Source organism: Dipodomys ordii, unplaced genomic scaffold (assembly GCF_000151885.1).
Source record: "Dipodomys ordii isolate 6190 unplaced genomic scaffold, Dord_2.0 Scaffold41, whole genome shotgun sequence".
Classification (NCBI taxonomy): domain Eukaryota; kingdom Metazoa; phylum Chordata; class Mammalia; order Rodentia; family Heteromyidae; genus Dipodomys; species Dipodomys ordii.
Window position 1 is genome coordinate 12,000,572 of NW_012267257.1, and position 19,913 is coordinate 12,020,484.

A 19,913-nucleotide genomic window follows, 5' to 3' on the forward strand; every position below is an offset into this window, starting at 1 on the left:
AAGAGATTCTAAAAACAAGTAATTGGATTTGAGTTTTATTAAATTCACAAAGTGACTCTTTTTAAAACTTTTTTTGTGGTGCCAAAGATCAAACCCAGTGCCTTGTGCAGACTAAGCAAGTTCTCTAGTACACCTCTATTTCAAGTACATTAAATTAAAAAAAATTTGTCTGTTTATTAACATACTACCATCACCTCCCTTAAGTACTATTTCTCTAATTAGTCCTTAAGTAATTTATAAATATGTCATTTGTAATATCAATGTAGGGGCTAAAAGAATGTTTCAAGTAGTGTTTGCCTAGCAAATATAAGGCCTTGAGTTCAATTCCCAGTACTGCTAAATAAAAAAAATATTTTTCTCTCAATTATTATTGTCATTATTAAAGTGTTATACAACGGGGTTACCATTTTATGTCAGGTAATAAATACATTTCTTTTTTTAGACAATGTCACCCCTTCCTTTGCTTTTCCCCAGTTCCTGCAAATATTTTGAGGTGATGTCAGGAATGACAACATATGCTCTGATTTCTTACCTGCACCTTTTCTTGACAGAAAAATCTGTGATTGCTCAACCAATATTTGTTTTTGAAAAGGTGGAACAAACTTTTAAGGTAAGAATGAATTCCCTTTTCTTTGACTTTATTCTGACCAAGAAAATTCTATTTCAAGAAGCTAGCTAGTGATTCCAAAACATTTCTTCTGTATAGATTTATCCTTTGGTTTTAAGTAACTGAACAGTGCTGCTGGGAACTCCTGTAGGTGAGATATGTAGACAGCAGTTTGGTTGAAATGGGATGATATAGATAACACACTGATTTTTACTAAAACAATATGCTTATGTGGACTGATCTGAAAAAGGGGAAGAAACTGCAAGAGATTAAGGAGGCTGGTTTCTCATGAGTTCACTTCCCCCCCCCACCCCCATGACCTGATCTAGATAGAAGTGAATCTAAAATAAACTCTAGACAGCAATGTTTGTTCGAATGGGACTGATAGACATTACATTTTGTGAGCATCATCCTGAGACCACTTGCTGTGAAAGACAGTAAGATGACTAGCATTGTTACTTTAACTTATTGTTATTCCTTGGTATTTATTCTTATTATACAGCTCTTTTACCTGTAGAATAAGATAATCCTGATAATCCACAAAGAAGCCAAAAGAAATACTAAACCTCCAAGCATTTTTTTTTAAAAGCAGATTCTTACAACAGATCAACCACTTGAGAGTCTTTAGAGTGGGTGCCTCAAAACTCTGTTTTTTAGACATCTTCCTATAAATGATTCTGTAGTCCTTGAAATATAAAATGGTTGAGCAAAACTTGACTTTCCGTGGATTACATCCCCAGTGAGTTGCTTTGTGCAGTTGGGATAAACAGTCTTAGCTTCTAAGAATTCCTTTAAACAGTGGCAGGCTGGAACTCTGATGCAATCAAATACTCAGCTCTCACTGGCTGCTTTGTGTCCTTTCAGAGACCCGCAGAAGACATTCTGCATGAAGTGACAGAACGTGGTAATGATTCACAATCTGTATTGCAAAATCAATCTTTACACAAAGAAAACAAGCAGGTGCCAGCATTTTGGCATGCACATAGACTGTAAAAGGATGTTTTCCTTTTTTCTTAATTAAAAAATATGTGTAAATGGGCATTTGTTTTGAAAGATGACAAGTAGATCACTGAGAACACTGATGAGAGTAATTACAAGTCTGTGATTCACCACTGCCTGTCCTTAGCCTTCCCCGAAATTCTCCGTAGAACCTCAGGCTGCATGTACAATTTCTGCTGAGGTTTCTCCTTTCTACTTATTTGATACTAATATGATATGCTGATAGGTTTATAATTGTGAGTAGATTTAAAACTGGGCTTTATGAATTAACATAGTATCAAATGATGTCCTATGTTTGTCCTTCTATATAATGGCCTGAGGACAAGCATAACAAATAACCCTTTCTATTAAATTTCTTGTAGAATGCAATGGTTTCTCAAGAAAGCGTGTAAGGTCTTCATCTTTTACTGTGTATACTGTAGATTCTCAATCTCAAGGAGGTAAGTGTAGACTATGATTATTCTGAATATAAAATTTCTAAGATGCCTTCGAAGTAGCTTTTTAAAAATTAACCATCTATTCATTAAATGGTGCCTATATTTGAAGAGGAACTGTGTCATACACTGAATCTTGAGCCCATCAGTAACTTAATTTCCTGCCACTTACATCAAAGCACTCCAGTGATTTCCTTCTTATTGGGTCATGTTGACTTTGGGCCTTGTAATTTGGCAGTTTATATATGCATCTGCCTCTTCTACTATGAGCTTACTGACGTCATCTTCTAGACTGAAAGAGTGTTTTATACATGGTCTGCACTCAAAAAAAGTATTTGCTTAATTAGATGGAAAGGGAATTAATTTCTAATCCTTCACCAGTGTTATTCTTTTTTAAAACTTTATTTTATTTGATAAAAGTACAAAGGTTTTTCTAAGTTGTTGAGCTAAAAGCTTTCCCCAAACAGCAAAAATCCCTACCAAAACAAAACCTTAATAACTGGAGTTTGCAATCTGCTTTTAGTATCAACCTTGTCTCAGAAGCGCCTGAGATCCTCATCCTTCACTGACCTTCCAACCTTCCCACCTTCCGGGCCAGGTAACAAAGAACACTCATATTAACCATCAGCTTTCCTTCTCAGCTAGTCTAAAAGAATAGTATTTTAGCAACAAAACAAATACAGGCCTTAGCAAAATATACAAGAATCGTATTGTGTGACTTGTATGAATACTAATTTCACAAATTCACTTACATGAATATTTATTTTTGGTAGAAAATTTGACTTGGATGGTTTAGTTTTTAGGGCTTCATGTTGATGATAGCATTACCTAAGAGCAGCCTTATAAAATAAAAGCAACTTCCAGAATTATCCACAACCCTAGAGTACTCCAAACATTGAGAGTCATATTCTAATGTTCTGAATGTCCGTCCATGAGAGATTTTCAATAATTAAAACATTACTTCTCTTTACCTAAAATTTTAAATGCCTTGCTGAGTAAGACTACTGTATCATAAAATAATTTGAAATGATTTGTGCTTTCTCTACATTAAAGTGGTGGTTTCTATTCTTGTGTATTTTTAGTTCTAGTGAAGACAAACTCCCTTTTCCAAGTTTAGTTTGCCGCTAAAGTAATTTTTAAAAATATAAAGCATTTGCTTTTTTTTAACTGGTCCCTCTGTAAATAGGAATTAAAGAGTTTTCAAATGAATAAATCAATATTCTCATTAATAACTGAGCATCTTTAAGCCACAGAAACCAACAGAACCCTTTTAAACCCAGCTGACATATTACAGACATTAAGAGAAATGGCCTAATGCCAAAGGCAAAGGGTTCTGTCCTACTACACTGTACATAAAGCAAAGCAATAGCTTTTAATGTTATATATGTATACATATATGTATGTATATTTATAACACTATTTCAATTCACTTTAATTCATTTTTAAAAAATCAAACACACACCAAGAAAGGACACTGGTATCAGTATCCATTCTATTTTATGTTGTACAGAATGTTAATGGTGTTGAAAATGAAAATAAAAGTACAGTTGGCACGGTCCATTCATTGTTGATTTTCAAAAATAAAGACAGTAATCACTAAATTTGAGTTGAGAAGCAACTTTTTAGGTAATGCTACTTTGCAGGATATTTTGAAAAAGTAATTCTTATTCTCATATCATCTCTATTATTCAAGTAAGAGACTCCCAACCTTTGAAATGTATAGAAATTCTACACTTGTAGCAACTGCCAGTCTTACACCATCAGTGTATTTATAGAAAATATCCTGGCACAGTGGGCATATTTACTTCTCCCGTCAGATATGCTAATGAAAGCCTGGGGATTGAGGGCAGACTTTACTGACAGCTTTAGAACATCATGTAAGTTATACATTAGAGCACACACAGGCTTTGTTCAGATTTTATGATCTGTAGAATTTTTCACAGGAAACTATGCCATGACTGCAAAGAAGACTGCCTTTTCTGTTAGTGGCCTACTTCTCGTTTAGATTTCTGAGAATATGTAGCAAAACCCATTTGGCAAGCCCATGTTGAGCAGAACCAATCCTCTAATGAGCATGGAGTACTACAGTTAGTGGCAATAGTGACATCTACTGGTGCATTCTGAACAGGACTTTAAAAACCCCAACAGTGTAGAAATTAACATAAGACTTAAATTTTATAAAATATATTTTATCTTACAGTGAGAAAAAACAATGTCTTCATGACATCAACTCTTGTGCAAAGGAATGTTGGTATAAGGAATGCAGAACAAGGTGGGTACTTGGTATTTCAAGAATCACAGCGCACTTACATTTAACCAGGTAGATTTTCAATATGCATATATATATATATGGGAGAGCATATGTAGAGGTAGAACAGAATGACAAAACATGAAGCATAAAAATATTTGGCAAGCGGGGGAGGAAGGGAAGGGATGGGCAGGGGAAACAAAGGAGGAGGCTACAATGCTTGATAAGAAATGTACTCATTATCTTGCCCATGTAATTGTAACCCCTCTGTACAGTATTTTCACAATAAAAAATATATATATTTGGCAAGACTGGGCACTGGTGGCTCATACCTGTAATCCTAGCTCCTCAGGAGGCTGAGATCTGAGAATTGCAGTTCAAAGCCAGCCCTGGGCAGGAAAGTCTGTGAGACTCTTAATCTCCAATTAACCACAAGAAAACTGGAAGTGACAGTGTCGCTCAAGTGGTAGAGTGCTTACCTTGAGCTGAAGAGCTGAGGGATACTGCCCAGGCCCTGAGTTTAAGCCCCATGACTGACAAAAATGAATGAATGAATGAATGAATAAATAAATAAATAAATAAATGGCAAGTTAGATCCTAATGACAATAGGAATATTTATTAGGCTACAGGTAGGCAGGAAATGAGTAGAAAACGTTTTTTTTTTTTTTCACCAGCTATTTGGCTTTGATTAGTCTCTCGTTTACTTATGCTGTGAGAACATAGAAAATAAGTCAATTGCAAAATAGGGTGAAAGGAGTATTTCATTAAAATACATAGATCTTTTAATTCTATTTTTAAGGTCCTGTGAAACATCCCGAACCTGTTCTAAGGCCTGCTATATTGCAGCCACCTCCAGCTCAAAGCTGTGAGAAGATACAACAAATATTTGAGCATAATGTGTTAGAATCTGGCAAAATTAAAGGAAAAGCAAAACAAAACACAAAGGTAAGAAACCCCTGTATGATAGGTTTCTGTAGGTTATTTGAGGCTGCCCACATCTAGTAATAGAGGTGACTTGAAGCTTGTTTTGTTGCAGAAGATGTAGCCAGGCTTGAGGGACATCTAAAATACACAACAAAGGCTCTTGGTGATTTGATTAAACTTGTCCTCTTAAACTTGTTCCCTAATACAAATCTTATGCTTGCTCCTGATGGGAAAGCTCTGTATCCAGCAGAGGAAATCTCTAGGTCATATTCCAGCACACTGACCCCCATACTGAATCTAATGTGGCTGTGAAGCAGGTGCAGGCTGGGATTAGTAATCAAAAAAGGGATGGAATTTCAGTGTCCCCAGCTAATTAACATCATGGGGCTTTGCTAAGTTTAGGTCACACCAGGGATCCACTCCAGACCCATGTTCATGGATAGCAGAAACAAGGAATTCTCCATTCAGTGTACTTGGAAAGGCTGAGCAGCTTCCTGAGACAGATAAGAATATTCTTCCAACTATTTAAGTGTCTGAGTCAGTCACTAGAAGCTTTGCTTGAGAGATGCTCATTTTGCTCAGGTTATACAGATATGGACTGTGGGTTATTCTTTGGCTAGAGATGTAGGCATAGAAAAATGGGACAAAGGTAAGTAGGTGGAATTTGATACCATTAGCCATTTATTTCCAACTTTACTACTAAGGTTGGTAACTTGGGTTTGTGCTGTTTTGTATGCCCCTTGATAGAAGGCCAGAAACAGGAAGTGAAAAACATAGCAGCCAGCATGACTCAGTGGGGAAAAAACCATAATGGAACCAATCCTGCCTCAGTTACTACTTCCCGTTTATCCAAAAAAACACCCAACATTTTCTTTAGTAGTGAGAGGTAAATTTGGTCAGCATGGGGCTGGGAATGTGGCTTAGTGGTAATGTGCTTGCCTAGCATGCATGAGGCTCTGGGTTTGAGTCCTCAGTACCACATAAGAAAAAAAGATTCGTCAGCATTTGCCAATGTATTAATGCTTCCAGGTCATTTTCTTTGTAAGATATGGTTTGTGGAAGCTGTTATGAATTCTGAAACTAATTCCACCAATTATGCATGGCCACTGAAAAAATATGGTTCAAAGTAAAACATGCTTTTAATTTTTGTTTAATTTTAAAAGTTACCATTAAATTACAATGTAGTAATCATCAGTATGTTACATGAATTATTTTATCTATTTAGACATTTTGAAGTGTATGTTATTCAATTTGTCTTTGATAGGTAAGAAGTATAACTAGTTAACTAATTTCTTTTTTAAAATATTGTTATTATGCTTAAGTAATTGCACAAAGGAGTTGCATTCAACAAAGCAGTGAGTGGATATGGTGCAGCCCAATGCACCCTTCACTACTCTCACCTGTCCTTCCCAAACTACGCCTCCCTTCACTTTTCTTCATTTTGTGGGATGCACATTGAATTTGGTACTGATTCTCCCTCTTTTCTCTTCATTTGTCTACACCCCCTTCCTCCTCCTCCTCCTCCTCCTCTTTTCCTCCTCCTCCCCTCCTCCTCCTCCTCCTCTTCCTCCTCCTGTTCCTCCTCCTCTCCTCCTCCTCCTTCTTCTATTTTTTTTGGGGGGGTGAACTATGACTTCAACTTTTAAGGAATTACAATTTGCATTCTCCCCTGAATCTACTATATTTCAATTAATGCATTTGTGTACACTTCCATGCCATTCAAAGTATTTACTTATATATTTATAGTTACAGTGTCCACATATGAGAGAAAAAATGTAACCTTTGTCTTTCTAGGCCTGACTTTCCTCACTTAACATAAATTTTTTCTGGGCCCTTCCATTTCTTTGCGAATGATATAATATCAGTCTTTCTGATGGATGAGTAGAATTTCATTGTATATATATATATATATATATATACCATATTTTCTTGATCCATTTATCCATTGAAGGGTACCTAGGCTGATTAATGGCTATGGTGAACAGTGCTGTATAGCTAACTGATTTCTAAATATTATATGGTATATGGTATTAGGTTTGGGAACAATATGTACTCAAAGGATAGATGAATCTCTTGATTATATATCATGACATGAAAAGCAGGTCAATACTTTTTTTGATGTGATCTTTATAAATCATTGTATTGTATTTGAAAAACAAAATTTATTTATTATCATATTTTCTACATAAACTATAGAACAAAGAAGATAATTTCAAGCTCTAGTCTGCAAATATTTCTTCTTAAGTACTTTGTAACATTTCTTCTTGAGTAATTTATAAGAGTAGATATTTTCCCCAGTTACTAAAAGTCCAATTAGATATGCCTGGCTGTTACTGAATTTTCTGTTTTGTGATGTTTAAAGACAAAATATCTACAAAATATCATGTAAAAGTTTTGAATAAATAAATGAAATGTAGAAATCTGATAAAAATTATCTGTAGGAAAACTTTAGAATAATTTCATATTTCTTATCAGCTTGGATATGAAAAATCAGAAAAATTGCTGTTCATTTCTATGTATAAATAATATATGTCTAAAACTATTTTAAGCAACATAAAAGTAAAAACTACTATTGATAGTGGGTATTCTGACTGGAGTGAGATGGAATTGGAATCTCAAGGCTGTTTAGATTTTCATTCCCATTATGGCCAGGGAAGTGGAGTACTTCTCTAAGAATGTATTGATCTTTTTCTTAAACTTTTTCTGAGAGTTGTCTATTCATTCCTTTACCTATTTATAAATTGGGTTATTGATTTTCAGGGGTTTGGTTTTTTGAACTCCTTATATATTGGTTATTAGGTCCTTGTCAGATGTATAGCTGGCAAAGATCTCCCAGAGATTTCTGAATATTGTGAAGAAGTGTTCAGTCTCTATAGTCAGACAGATATGTGTTCAACTTCATCTCCATTTGTTATACGTGACATGGACAAGCAATTTAAGCTCTTGAGCTTCTTCATCTCTGAAACATAGATAGTAGAAATATGGAGTATGTAGAGTTGGTGTGAGGAGGAAATATTACAATGTACTTAGAGGGCTCAGGGCAATACTTTAACACAGTAAGCTTTCAATGTATTTATCTGTAACGATTTCCTAATCAGGTACTCCTATAGTAAGAGAGTTCTAATGAACCTTATAATGAATATAATTTTCTTTCAGAACTCTGAAGAGGACTCAAGTTTATTAAGTAAAAATTTACCAAGTGCCAGAATTTCAGTCCAGTTGTCTACTGGCCAGCATTTTTTAGGTACAACCTCAGTAAGGTAAGTTCATACAGACTATCTATATTCTATTCATATAGAATATCTGTTATTGGAAAATTTTGAGGCTAGAGCAGCTTAACTTATGTAGTTTTTCAGATTTTGGAATATTTTAATATATATAACATGTCTTGGAGATGAGAACCAAGCCTAAGCACAAAATTCATCTGTATTGTGTGTGTGACACACACACTCCAAAGGCAATTTAATACAATATTTTAAATAACTGTTCTTTTTTACTTGGACCCATCACATGAAATCGTAAATCTTCTACTTGTAATGTCAGTGCTCAAAATCTCCATATTTTAGAGAATTTGAGATTTCATATTTTGGGGATTAGGGACACTCAATGTTATGAGCTGACAAAAGTGTCTTCCTTTCATTTTGTCTTTATCATCCCAACCATTCACACTGTGTGAATCAATTGCCAAAATTCCTATTTCAGAGGACATTTTATAAGAACAAAAGCTTAAAGTGCTTTTCAAAAATCCTTGTTATTTTTTTATTTTAATTAATTAATTTATTTATTGCCATTCCTGGGACTTGAACCCTGGGGCCTGGGTGCTGTCCCTGAGCTCCAGTGTCACCTCTGGCTTTTCTATGACTAACTGGACATAAGAGTCTCACAGATTTTCCTGCCTGGGCTGGCTTTGAGCCATGATCCTCAGATCTCAGCCTCCTGAGGTGCTAGGATTACAGGCATGCACTACCACCAGCTGGCCCCCTGTTGCTCAAATAGTTTGTGTGTGTGTGTGTGTGTGTGTGTGTGTGTGTGTGTGTGTGTGTGTGTGTGCTTGAGAGAGAGAGTAGTAAGGGTGAACTCAGAGCCTTGTGCTTGCTAAGAAGGTGTTCCACAGTTTCAGGTATTTCTCCAGTCCTTTTCTTATGGTTATTTTTATATCCTGGATTTGCTTTTTGGCTCAGTTGGGCCTGAACTATGATACTCTGAATTCATTTGTACAGTAGCCCAAATAATAGGTACATACTACTTTTTCTGTTGAGATAGAATCTTATGATCTTTTGTCCTGGGCTTGTCTGGAACACAGTCTTCCTAATTTCAGCCTTTTGTGTAGCTAGGGTAATAGATGTGCACCATCATACACTGTTGGTCAAAATGGGGACTTGTGAAAGTTTTTGTTCAGGTTGATATTGAATGATAATCCTCACAATCTCTGCTTCCTGGGTAGCTAAGATTTCATGCATAAGCCATGGTTCCTGGCTGATTAAATTTTTATTTATTAAGAATTAATTATCCGGTTATTAGTTTTTCCCCTTTCATTGACATTTCCCTTTCTTTCTAATTAATGTTGGTATTGTCTGTTATTTGTTGGCATAATTTGTATAGAGAAAAAGGAAAATTAAACATTGATATTTCTTAGCACTGCTGGCAACAAACTAAATCTTTCTGTGGACAAATTGACTCACCTGAATATGTGTATTGCTATATAGTATCATTTGCTTACTCTGCACAGTGGGGAATCAACGGGGACTCCTGAACACACGGGGACTCCTGAACACATTGGCCTACAAAGATGCTCTTGAGGGTTTTTTTTCCATGCAAAAAACCTTTAACATATAAAATCCTGGAAGGAGAAAAGTAAGAATGCTTGCTCAAGTAAAACTGACAAGAAAAATAGATTTTGCTTTTGCTCTGAAGGTCTCTGATTGCTTAAAAGAAATAGCAACACTGGCCACTTGGGGCAGAGAAGAGCGATGAGTAGAGATGGGAGAGGCTGTGGTGGAAAAGGAAATCCCAGGGTCGCCCTTGTGACTGAGCACAGAACCAGCAGTGATGGGGCACAAGATCTCTGGGATGAGCTAATGCCAATATTGCAACAGTTGGAAAATACTTTGAATATCACGTTTGGTTTCCTTCATCTCTCAATAATTTCAGATAAACAAGTGCTAGCAGATGTTTATATCTTACATAAGCTATTGGAACATTGTTTATCTACTATCATTTAAAATGACTTTATACATTCAAAATAGCAAATGCGTAATTCTTTTTCTTAGATGTCAACTGAATGAAGATACGTCTTCTTTTAAGAGCTGCAGGTCTGACTTCGTTTTTGGAGAAAATATGGTAGAAAGGGTTTTGGTAAGATTTTGGTAATAGTTTTTATGCTTGTAGAAAGGACAATCACTTTATATTTATGGAAACGAATTAAAAAGCTGAGTTAAATTGGAACATACTTTTTATCTCCTAGTTTCAAAGGTACATTTTCTTTCTTTTCTTTTTTTTTTTTGGATCTGGTTGTGGGGCCCGGGCACTGTCCCTTAGCTCTTCAGCTTAAGGCTAGCACTCCACTACTTGAGCCACAACGCCACTTCTGGCCTTTTTCTTTTTGCTTATGTGGTGCTGAGGAATCGAACCCAGGGCCTCATGCATGCAAGGCAAGCACACTACCACTGAGCCACCTTCCCAGCCCCTATATTTTCTTTCTTTACCTGGAAATATTCTTGTGGGAAGCCAATCTTAGTTGTTAGACTAATAGATGGGAACCCATGAAGAGAGGAAAATACATAATTATAATATTATTCCTGATATAAAATATTAAATAATCCTTTGATTTGTGTTAAACAAGAGGTACCTAAGGAAAATCAAAATTATCTGTTTTACATAAGCTCAGCTGCTAATGTCAGAATCCCTATGGGTGAGGGTAAGGATAAAATGGTTCCAAAGCAAGATTTGAAAACAATTAAAGACACAGTACCCTAGAGAGACTTCTAATTCATAAGGAGAGACTGAGATAACTGTTCAAATGAGCTGTAGTCTTGGTCAGAGAGGTTTGGTCTGAGATAGCTAGCTTGTGCATATTTCCAAAGGGCAATTAAAATGTGGCTGATAAAAAGACTTGAGCTTCCTATCTCTTTCAGTTAGCAATCTCTATGGATGGTAGACATAACAGAGATTACTTGTATTTTTCCTCTTGTAATCTTGTGGCCTTGTAATCTGAGAGCCAATGTGCATTCTTGGATTTGTGGTCGACCGTGAACTTTTAGAGTGAGTCATTAAACCTTCTGAGCCTGAGTTTTTATTTTTTTTAATGTGAAAACAATTATGCCAATCCCTACAAGTTTTCAGGAAATATGTTGATGTTCAAATGGTGTGAAAGAATTTTGAATTTAAAAGAAGAATGATAGGAACATGAAGTTTTAAGTATCAGTGCTCGAATCCCTATACATGGTCATAAATGGCATGGCAGTTTGTCTTTCTTCATAGAGGCTTTGATGATATAAGGTATATAGTAGGTAGCCTTAAAAGTAATTACTGGTAAAAATTTCCTTGGGAAAAACTAGGATCTTTTTATAAATATGTTCTTGAAGATGTGACATCTAGTGGGGGGAGGGGGCGTCTTTGGACACCTTAAAGCCGAGATGATAATTTGACTTTGTAGACAACAGGCTAGTCTAGTGGGAAAGTGAAATCTCTATATCTTCTGTGCCACTAGAACTTTTCACACTGTTCCTGGGACTAGACTCTCTCTGAAGTAAACTGGCAGTAAGAAGATTATGTTTTTGAGATGAGAATAAAAGACTTCTAGCAATCATGTTTAGTACAAAAGGAGCCCCTAACAAGAACACAGCATCTGGATTTGTGTGCTATGTTATAAAAGAACAAAAGTATCTTATGGATCACTACAAATATACCTAGGGATGACATTAAATAATGTATGTTTTCCTCACTTAGGGTACTCAGAAACTCACCCAGCCTCAACTTGAAAGTGACTCAAATACCAAGGGAAAAACATTCAAATCCATTGTGAACTTTTCTATCAACTCCCCCAATTCAAGTAAGAATTATTTCATTTGTACATTTAATTTAGTTACTTGCGACTCTTGTTTGTCATGCCACTTATTTGATATCTGTAAAACTAAAAAAGATAATTCTAAAACCCAGTGGGCATATTTTGGTTAAGATTTAAACATATTTGCTATTATAAGCTTTAGACTTTTGACTTGTTAATGCTTTGGGAAGTTGATAAGGAAATTTGACCCAAATTCAAGTAATTTTATTGTTAATAGATAAGGATATGTGTGTTAATAATGCAAAAAAAGAACTTCCACATTAGAGAATGAGGCCTTTGATGTGTTTACCTCCGTTTGCTTTTAGGAAAAGATTCTATAAAAAATACATCCCTAATTGAATCCGCTGCTGCTTTTTCTTCCCGACTATCACAAAAATACTTGCCGGAAAAAGTTAATGTTATAACTGGAGAAGAAGCAGAACATAATGTGTTAAAGGTTTGTACATCATTTCTGGTCATATATACAAGGAATAAAATTACCATCATCAGGGACATCAGAAAATAATGCTTTTGTGAAGACTACCTTGCTTCAATAAAAATGTTGGCTACTCCCAAAGTTCAAACCAACATTTTGTTATTTTCTTGTGTGTGTGTGTGTGTGTGTGTGTGTGTGTGTGTGTGTGTGTGTGTGTGTGTGTACACCAAGGTTCCTGGATATACATTCTTCAACATTAGATCCTGTCTGTTTTATTCTTTTTCTTTTTTGTCTTTTTTCCAATTTTTGTTTTTCATGGTTTTTCTTTTTTTTCCCTCCTCTTCTCTCTTCCTTTTTTCCTTCCTCCCTTCTTTTCTCTCTTCTTTACTTTCTTTCTATTTCTTTCTTTTTTTATAAGGCAGGGTCTCAACTATGTGGCCTAGGCTGCCCTCAAACTCTTAGTCCCCTGTCTCAGTCTCCCAAGTACTGAGATTACTAGGATCCCATCTTCAGACCAATATATTTTCCATGAATGCTTTTATAGTCAGTGCTGTTCTTTTCATTCTTAAGGTTTTAAAATGTTCATGTCTTAATTTCTGTGTAAGACAGATTCATTCTCTCTAGCCATAAAAAATGCAAATCAAAACAACATTGAGATACCACCTCACCCCAGTTAGAATGGCTATAATCAAGAACTCTAATAACAACAGATGCTGGAGGGGGTGTGGACAGAAGAGAACCTACTGCATTGTTGGTGGGAATGTAAACTTGTTCATTTCCTTTTTAAAATAATTTAAAAAATTTTAATGCATAAATCAAGAACTTCATGGATCTACTCCATAGTACCACAGCTGAGAGATAAGCGCATCAGGTCCTATACATTTATCATGTTTCTGTAAGGTGGGAATTGCACTTGCCCATTTCCCCATCTGCATTTCTGTCCAATGCTCTCAATTTCGCCTCATTTCCTCTAAGATCTAAGGATGCTTTTATTCTAAATAAGTGTGTATAATCTTTGGATTAGATCAACTTCAGTGATTCTTACATGTAGGAGTATTTGAGAGCCACTGATCTTTGCTAGATGCAAGAGAGGGCTCTGGGGCCTCATTTCACAGTTCTCCAAGTTTTTGTGTTGTCATTGCAAATTTTAAAGTAAGCAAATAATTCCTGAATCCTTTATTTTTAAATACCATTATACATCTCAAATAGTACGAAGCTTAATGCAAAAGTTGGTGAATATAGAGATATAGTAAGTGGAAAAAAACCCAGCATGTTTGCATGGTATTGCACTATTTTAGAAAAGAAAAGGAGTACATGCTGGTATTGGCATGCATATGCCTACAAATGTCTCTGGGAGAATAAACAAAATATAATGATGCAGTTATCTGTTATTGCAGGTAGAACTTGACAAGTGGGAAACAAGTCCTGAGGAACCTGTCTACATTATATATAAATATATACATATACATTATATACATATACACAAATATACATCTGTGTGTATACACATTATATACATTATATACACATACAATGTACATATATACATATAATGTATGTATATATACATATATATGTTTTGAAATTTGAGCTACTCAGACTCTACTTCTGAAAGTTAAATTTCCCTATAGCTCATTCTGATAAATGAGCAGATACTAGATCAGATATTAGAACACAGGAAATAGTTGATTTTGAAAAAATTATGTATGTTTGACATTAAAAAATTATCATTTAGATCAACTGCAAGATTTTTATATTCAACAAAACAACACAATCGTGGACGGAAAGGGGCAGAGGAACCCTGAGGCTGAATGACGCAGCAAGCAGCGACTGTGAAACGTTGCAGTCAAGACTGAGTAAGGAATCCTTTTGCAAAGCCAGGCATGATTTGTCAGGGTTAAACCTGAAGCAGTACATACACTTACACACACTTGAAGTTGGGTTATAAGACACACCAAGAGATATGATTGCTAACATACACTAGGAAGTGTCCCATTTCAAGGTAGTCTACTCATTAGGCTGCATGGGTTCCAGTTCTGAATTCTGCAAGCAGGAGGACAATCAGAAACTGGAGTTAGTCTCACTTAAAGATTTCACTGTTTGGCATCCAAAAAGATGCTGGGCTTTCTTTGTTCAGGGGACCAAATTGAGACTGAGCCTGGGTAGAGAGGTGGGTGTGGGGCTGGTTTTGCCATTCAGTTTTGAGTTTCTTTGGAGGAGAGTACAGGTAGAAGTCTCTCTCTTTCATTTCCTTTTTTTTTTTTTTTTGTCGGTTGTGGCTCCTGAATTCTGGGCCTGGATGCTGTCCCTAGCTCTTCAGCTCAAGGTGAGCACTCTACCACTTGAGCCACAGCGCCACTTCTGGCTTTTTCTGCTTATGTGGTACTGAGGAATCGAACCTAGAGCCTCATGAAAGCAAGGCAAGAACTCTACCACTGAGCCACCTTCCCAGGCCCAGAAGTGTAGAATCTTAAGTGCATGAGCATTTGTCAAGAGTAAGCTCAAGAAATGAGAATTGAGTATATGCAGACCAAAAGTACAGGAACAATATTTTCAGTTATATAACTGACAATTAGATGTCTAAGTATTACCAAGGCAGTACAAGTCACTCTCTACTCTGGGTTTAACTCCACTGCCTGCCAAAATCTGAAAACAAGACAAAACAAAACAAAAAAGCAAATTAAAACTCCTGAACAGTTTTTCTTGTTATGTAGACAATATATTTTCATTGTAGAAATCAGAAAATATAGGTGGTTGGAAAGGAGAAATAGAAGGATTTAAAGGGCTATCATCCTGAGACAGTGTCTGTTAACAGAATGATTCTGTTGGACTTTGTTCTCTGCACATACATGTGTATACATGAGCCACAAGCTTATGATTCACAATGTTACATTGCATTGGAATCTGACATTTTCATTTACTTTGTATACCATGAGCATGGCTCCATACCAATGTATCTTTCTTTCTTCTTTTTTTTTCCCCTTTGGTGTATACTGGGATTTGCACTTGCTAAGAAGACACTTTACTGCTTAAGTTATGCTCCTAACTCTTTTTGCTCTGGTAATTTTTGAGCTATGGCCTTGTTTTTCACAGGCCTGGACTGTGACTCCCCTATTATGCTTTCTACTGTAGCTGAGATGAGAAACACATAACATCATGCTTAGCATTTTTTTTTCTGTTGAGATGGGATCTCATAAACATTTCTTGATGTTTGGCTTCAAACTGTGATCGTCTTTATCTCTAGCTCCTAAATAGCTAGAATTACATGTGTAAGCTACTGTGCCTGGCCTTCTTCAATATTCTTAATGTGTTCATAATAATCTCTTGAGAGCTCTACTTTATTTGATTCTATTTTTTGGATTTACTTCTGTTTTTGCCCCTGTAAGCAATTCTTAGATAGATATTTTTCAAGCCACTAGAGCTTAAAAGGAGGTTGGAAATATTGAGAACTATTATAAAAATCTAATTTTAGTATTTAAACTGAACAAAACTCTGCTTTATAAAGCCCAAATACAATTTGAAAAACAAGTTTTATTTTAGTCTAAATATACTTAATAATGAAAATCTAGTCTAGAAAACAACTACAAGATTTACTTTGCTGTTAGAACTAGGAAATCGTTATTTTTGCAGGCAAAGGAATCAGGAGTTGTAATCTAACACGTTTGCTTTTCTACTATAGTTATGCGCAATCAAGGCAGTCTGAGGCTAATCCTCAATAGCAAACTCTGGGCACAAATGAAGATTCAAAGAGCAAACCACAGAAATTTGCAAATAACAGCTACAGATTTAGAAGACTATAACATCAAAGTATTTTTAATTCAAGTAAGTGAAAAACTGCGGTGATGCAAGATTATCTTACAAATGTACTAATAGAGCTCTACAATTCCTAGTTGGTTTTTATTTTCTTATCATAATCTGCACCATTGGCAAAGGAATTAGTCACTGACTTTGAATGCTTATCCTCTAAGACCTAAATATATATGGAATTCTGAAATCAATACCAAAGTCTAGAGCAGTCATTTCTTATCCATGCCATCTACCCTTTTCTTTACTATTGAAATTCTATTAACGACCTTACTAAGTTATCCGAGTGCCTATATTGTCAGGAATAAAATCTAGGAAGAAGCTTGATGCTAACACTGCAGACTGAGACAGAGAAGGCTTTCGGACCACTAGAAAACAATCAGCAAGGAATGGAAAAACCCAGAGCTAGCAACTTCTAACAACTGGTCCAACAGCAAATTCCAATTCTGAGCATGAATATATCTCCAAGGTAACAGGATGGGAGCACAGTTTAGCTGTTCCCAGCAGCAGGCATGCTTGACCTCAAATACAAGATCCCAACGCAAGACAGCTGCCAAGAACAGAGCTACCCTCCTGTAAAAGCTGGGTTTTCCCCATGGGCTGAGACCCAGAAGACTGGAGACGCCTGAGTACCCAAATGATTCAGGCAGAAGGTACCAACACAAGTAAATAGGCATCCACAAAGTAATGGAGAAAGCTGATTGTTGGTGTGTGGCCAGTCATAAAAAACAAACAACAAAAACCCCACAAATACTTTATTATATAAAAGTAAGTATATTGCCAAGTGTGACCCTGTCTATCACTAAAATGTCCCCCTCAGGTATGGTTACTTTCGACATATTCGTCTTATATTATATAAATTGAATGTCCTTAATTTAAAAATTTGAAAAAGCAAAGTGCTCCAAACTTCAAAACTTTGTGAGCCTCAACAGGTCACCATAAGTGGAAAAATTTACACCTGCCCTTATGTGACAAATCACAGACAAAATACAGGCATAAATCTAAATAAAGGCAAAAATACGACATTATTTTCAGGCTATATATGGAAGGCATAGATGAAATATAAATGAATTTTATGTTTAGATACAGATTCCATACCCAAAAGATACTTCGTTGTATATATGGGAATATTCCAAAATTGGACAACATGTAAATTTTTGTACATTTGTGGCATATTGCATTTATAAGCTTCAGGAAAGTTACCTGGACTTTTTTAAAACTGATTTACACATGTGCAAAAAAGACGGTGATGATAACACAGGCTTCAAGTTTTCAGTTAAGATTAAGTAGCTACAATGATTATCAAACACTTAATATGAATGAGTGGTTTTATGCCATCAAAGTACTTATTCCTCAAAAATTCTTTTAATAGATGAATAGTTCTATTTTATTTTGCATTATAATTTAATGAATCTTATTGACTTGAAGGGCAAAATTCTGGATTCACATACTAGCAATTTGCTGAGTAGCTGTAACTCACAGACAAGTCATTTTTACCCTTCTTTCCGTTTTTCTTTTTCTTTCTTTCTCTCTCTCTTTCTTTCCTTCCCTCCTTCCTTTCTCTGTCTCTTTCCCCTTCCTTCCTTCCTTCCTTCTTTCCTCCCTCCCTCCTTTCCTCCCTTCCTCCCTTCCTTTCTTTCTTCCTCTCTTTTTCTCTTTCTCCCTCCCTCCCTCCCTTTCTCCCTTCTTTCCTTCTTGCCTTCCTGCCTTCCTGCTTGCCTGCCTGCCTTTCTCTTTCTTTCTTTCTTTCTTTTTCCTTCCTTCCTTCCTTCCTTCTTTCCTTCCCTCCCTCCTTCCTTCCTTTCTTTTTCTTCTTTCCTAGACTTTGAACTCAAGGTTTCTTGGTAGATAGCTGCTCTACAACTTAGGCAATACACACAGCTCTTAGTTGCTTTATTTTTCAGATAGGGTTTATGATTTTTGCCCAGGTTCAGCTTTGGATCGAGATCCCATATTTATGCTTCTTGAATAGTTGGGATTTCAGGCATGAGTCTCTATATCCATCTTATTCGATTAAGTCTTGCTAATTTTTGGTTTAGGCTGGCTTCAAACTGCACTGGATCACTCCTTCCTAAGTAGCTGGGATTACAGCTGTGGACCAATGCATTGAGCTTCCTTTTCCTTTTTTAGCCATAATTTTCTCATTTATAAAGGGAAGAAAAAAATGAGTCTATGTTGAATACCTGTGTTATCTGCTTTTGCTAATATAAATGAATAATTATATCACAGCATTGTTGTAAAGATAGAATAAAATATAACATTTAATGTCATGCCAATTTTGGTTATTTCTACCATCACTTTTATATTAATAGCAATCACAAAAATGGCAAAGAAAAGTATTGTAAAGCACAAACATTTTATGTGTTAATGGTAAATCTCATAGATTGCTTTAATGAAGTTTGCTATGAGTCTTGGAGAAATGTCTAAGCAAAGTGATGAAAAGGAAATTGAGGAAGTTTTCCCTCCAATCTTCCAATTGTCTATAGGGTAAAACAGTAGAGGAAGAAAGGTCTTAATGCTAAAATTACTTAAAGTCAAATAAATATATTAAATATAAAATTTACTTTCTCAACTTAAATGCACACATTGAGGCATCTTCCAATTTATCCACTATAGGATGGAGTTTATTCCAAAAATTAATTAATTAGTAAGGCTGTTAGCACTTATAATTATGTTGTATTGTACAATTATGTACAATTGTATACTATGCTATATAACTCTTTCCTTATTAATAGTGGTAGACTGAAAATCTGTAAAATGTGGCTGGGCTGTAGCTCAGTGGTAAAGTGCTTGCTCAGCAAGTGCAATGTCCTGGATTCGCTCCCCAGTACCCCCCTCCCCAAAAATCTGTAAAATGTGGCTAGTGCATATAAGTGATTTATATTCTTAATAATCTAACTTGCCTCATGAAGGCCAGTGCCAAAGATACAGGATGTCTGTACGCAGCAATACATCATCGTCTGGTTGCCCTTCGAAGCTTCCATAAGCACAAGGATGTCAATCAAGCTGATAGCCCATCAGAAACAGATCTCCAACAGTTCAACCAAGAGAGTTGTGATGAGGAAGAAGACGATTTCATTCAAGTTACTAAAAGCGAATCAGGTAATTTTTTTTTTTTTTGGTTAGGTCAGGAGTTTAAAAAAGAAACCTTGAGCACAATTTCAATACATTAAAATTATTTTAAAAAATGAAAACTGATCTCTTTCCAGTGTGTTATGGTTAGAACCCAAAAGTTTGGCTTTTTAGCGTGGACTGGAATCACTGGTCTTCATTAGGATTTTACCAGCTCAACCTCATTGTGGTGCCTATTTAACATTAGCCTATATACTACAAAGAAGACTACAGTAACAATGTAAAGTATTACGTTGCTACCCTGAAACTAACCATTTATTTATACTTCTTTCACTTGTTCTCA

General features: G+C 35.8%; 1 protein-coding gene across 2 annotated transcripts in view; it reads left to right on the forward strand.

Annotated features, from left to right (window-relative positions):
* The window catches only part of Ranbp3l (RAN binding protein 3-like), a 40,653-nt gene that overhangs the window by 18,438 nt on the left and 2,302 nt on the right, over window positions 1–19,913 (forward strand). Inside the window, exons 2-14 of one of the 2 annotated variants that reach the window (XM_013018631.1) lie at window positions 552–610; window positions 1,472–1,511; window positions 1,969–2,046; window positions 2,564–2,638; window positions 4,241–4,312; window positions 5,089–5,234; window positions 8,370–8,473; window positions 10,484–10,568; window positions 12,162–12,264; window positions 12,585–12,715; window positions 14,430–14,550; window positions 16,374–16,516; window positions 19,411–19,600. In XM_013018631.1, coding sequence (XP_012874085.1) covers window positions 552–610; window positions 1,472–1,511; window positions 1,969–2,046; window positions 2,564–2,638; window positions 4,241–4,312; window positions 5,089–5,234; window positions 8,370–8,473; window positions 10,484–10,568; window positions 12,162–12,264; window positions 12,585–12,715; window positions 14,430–14,550; window positions 16,374–16,516; window positions 19,411–19,600 — 1,347 coding nt within the window. Of the gene's footprint in view, window positions 1–474; window positions 611–1,471; window positions 1,512–1,968; window positions 2,047–2,563; window positions 2,639–4,240; window positions 4,313–5,088; window positions 5,235–8,369; window positions 8,474–10,483; window positions 10,569–12,161; window positions 12,265–12,584; window positions 12,716–14,429; window positions 14,551–16,373; window positions 16,517–19,410; window positions 19,601–19,913 lie in introns of both variants that reach the window. The other variant, XM_013018632.1, reaches the window with a different exon arrangement.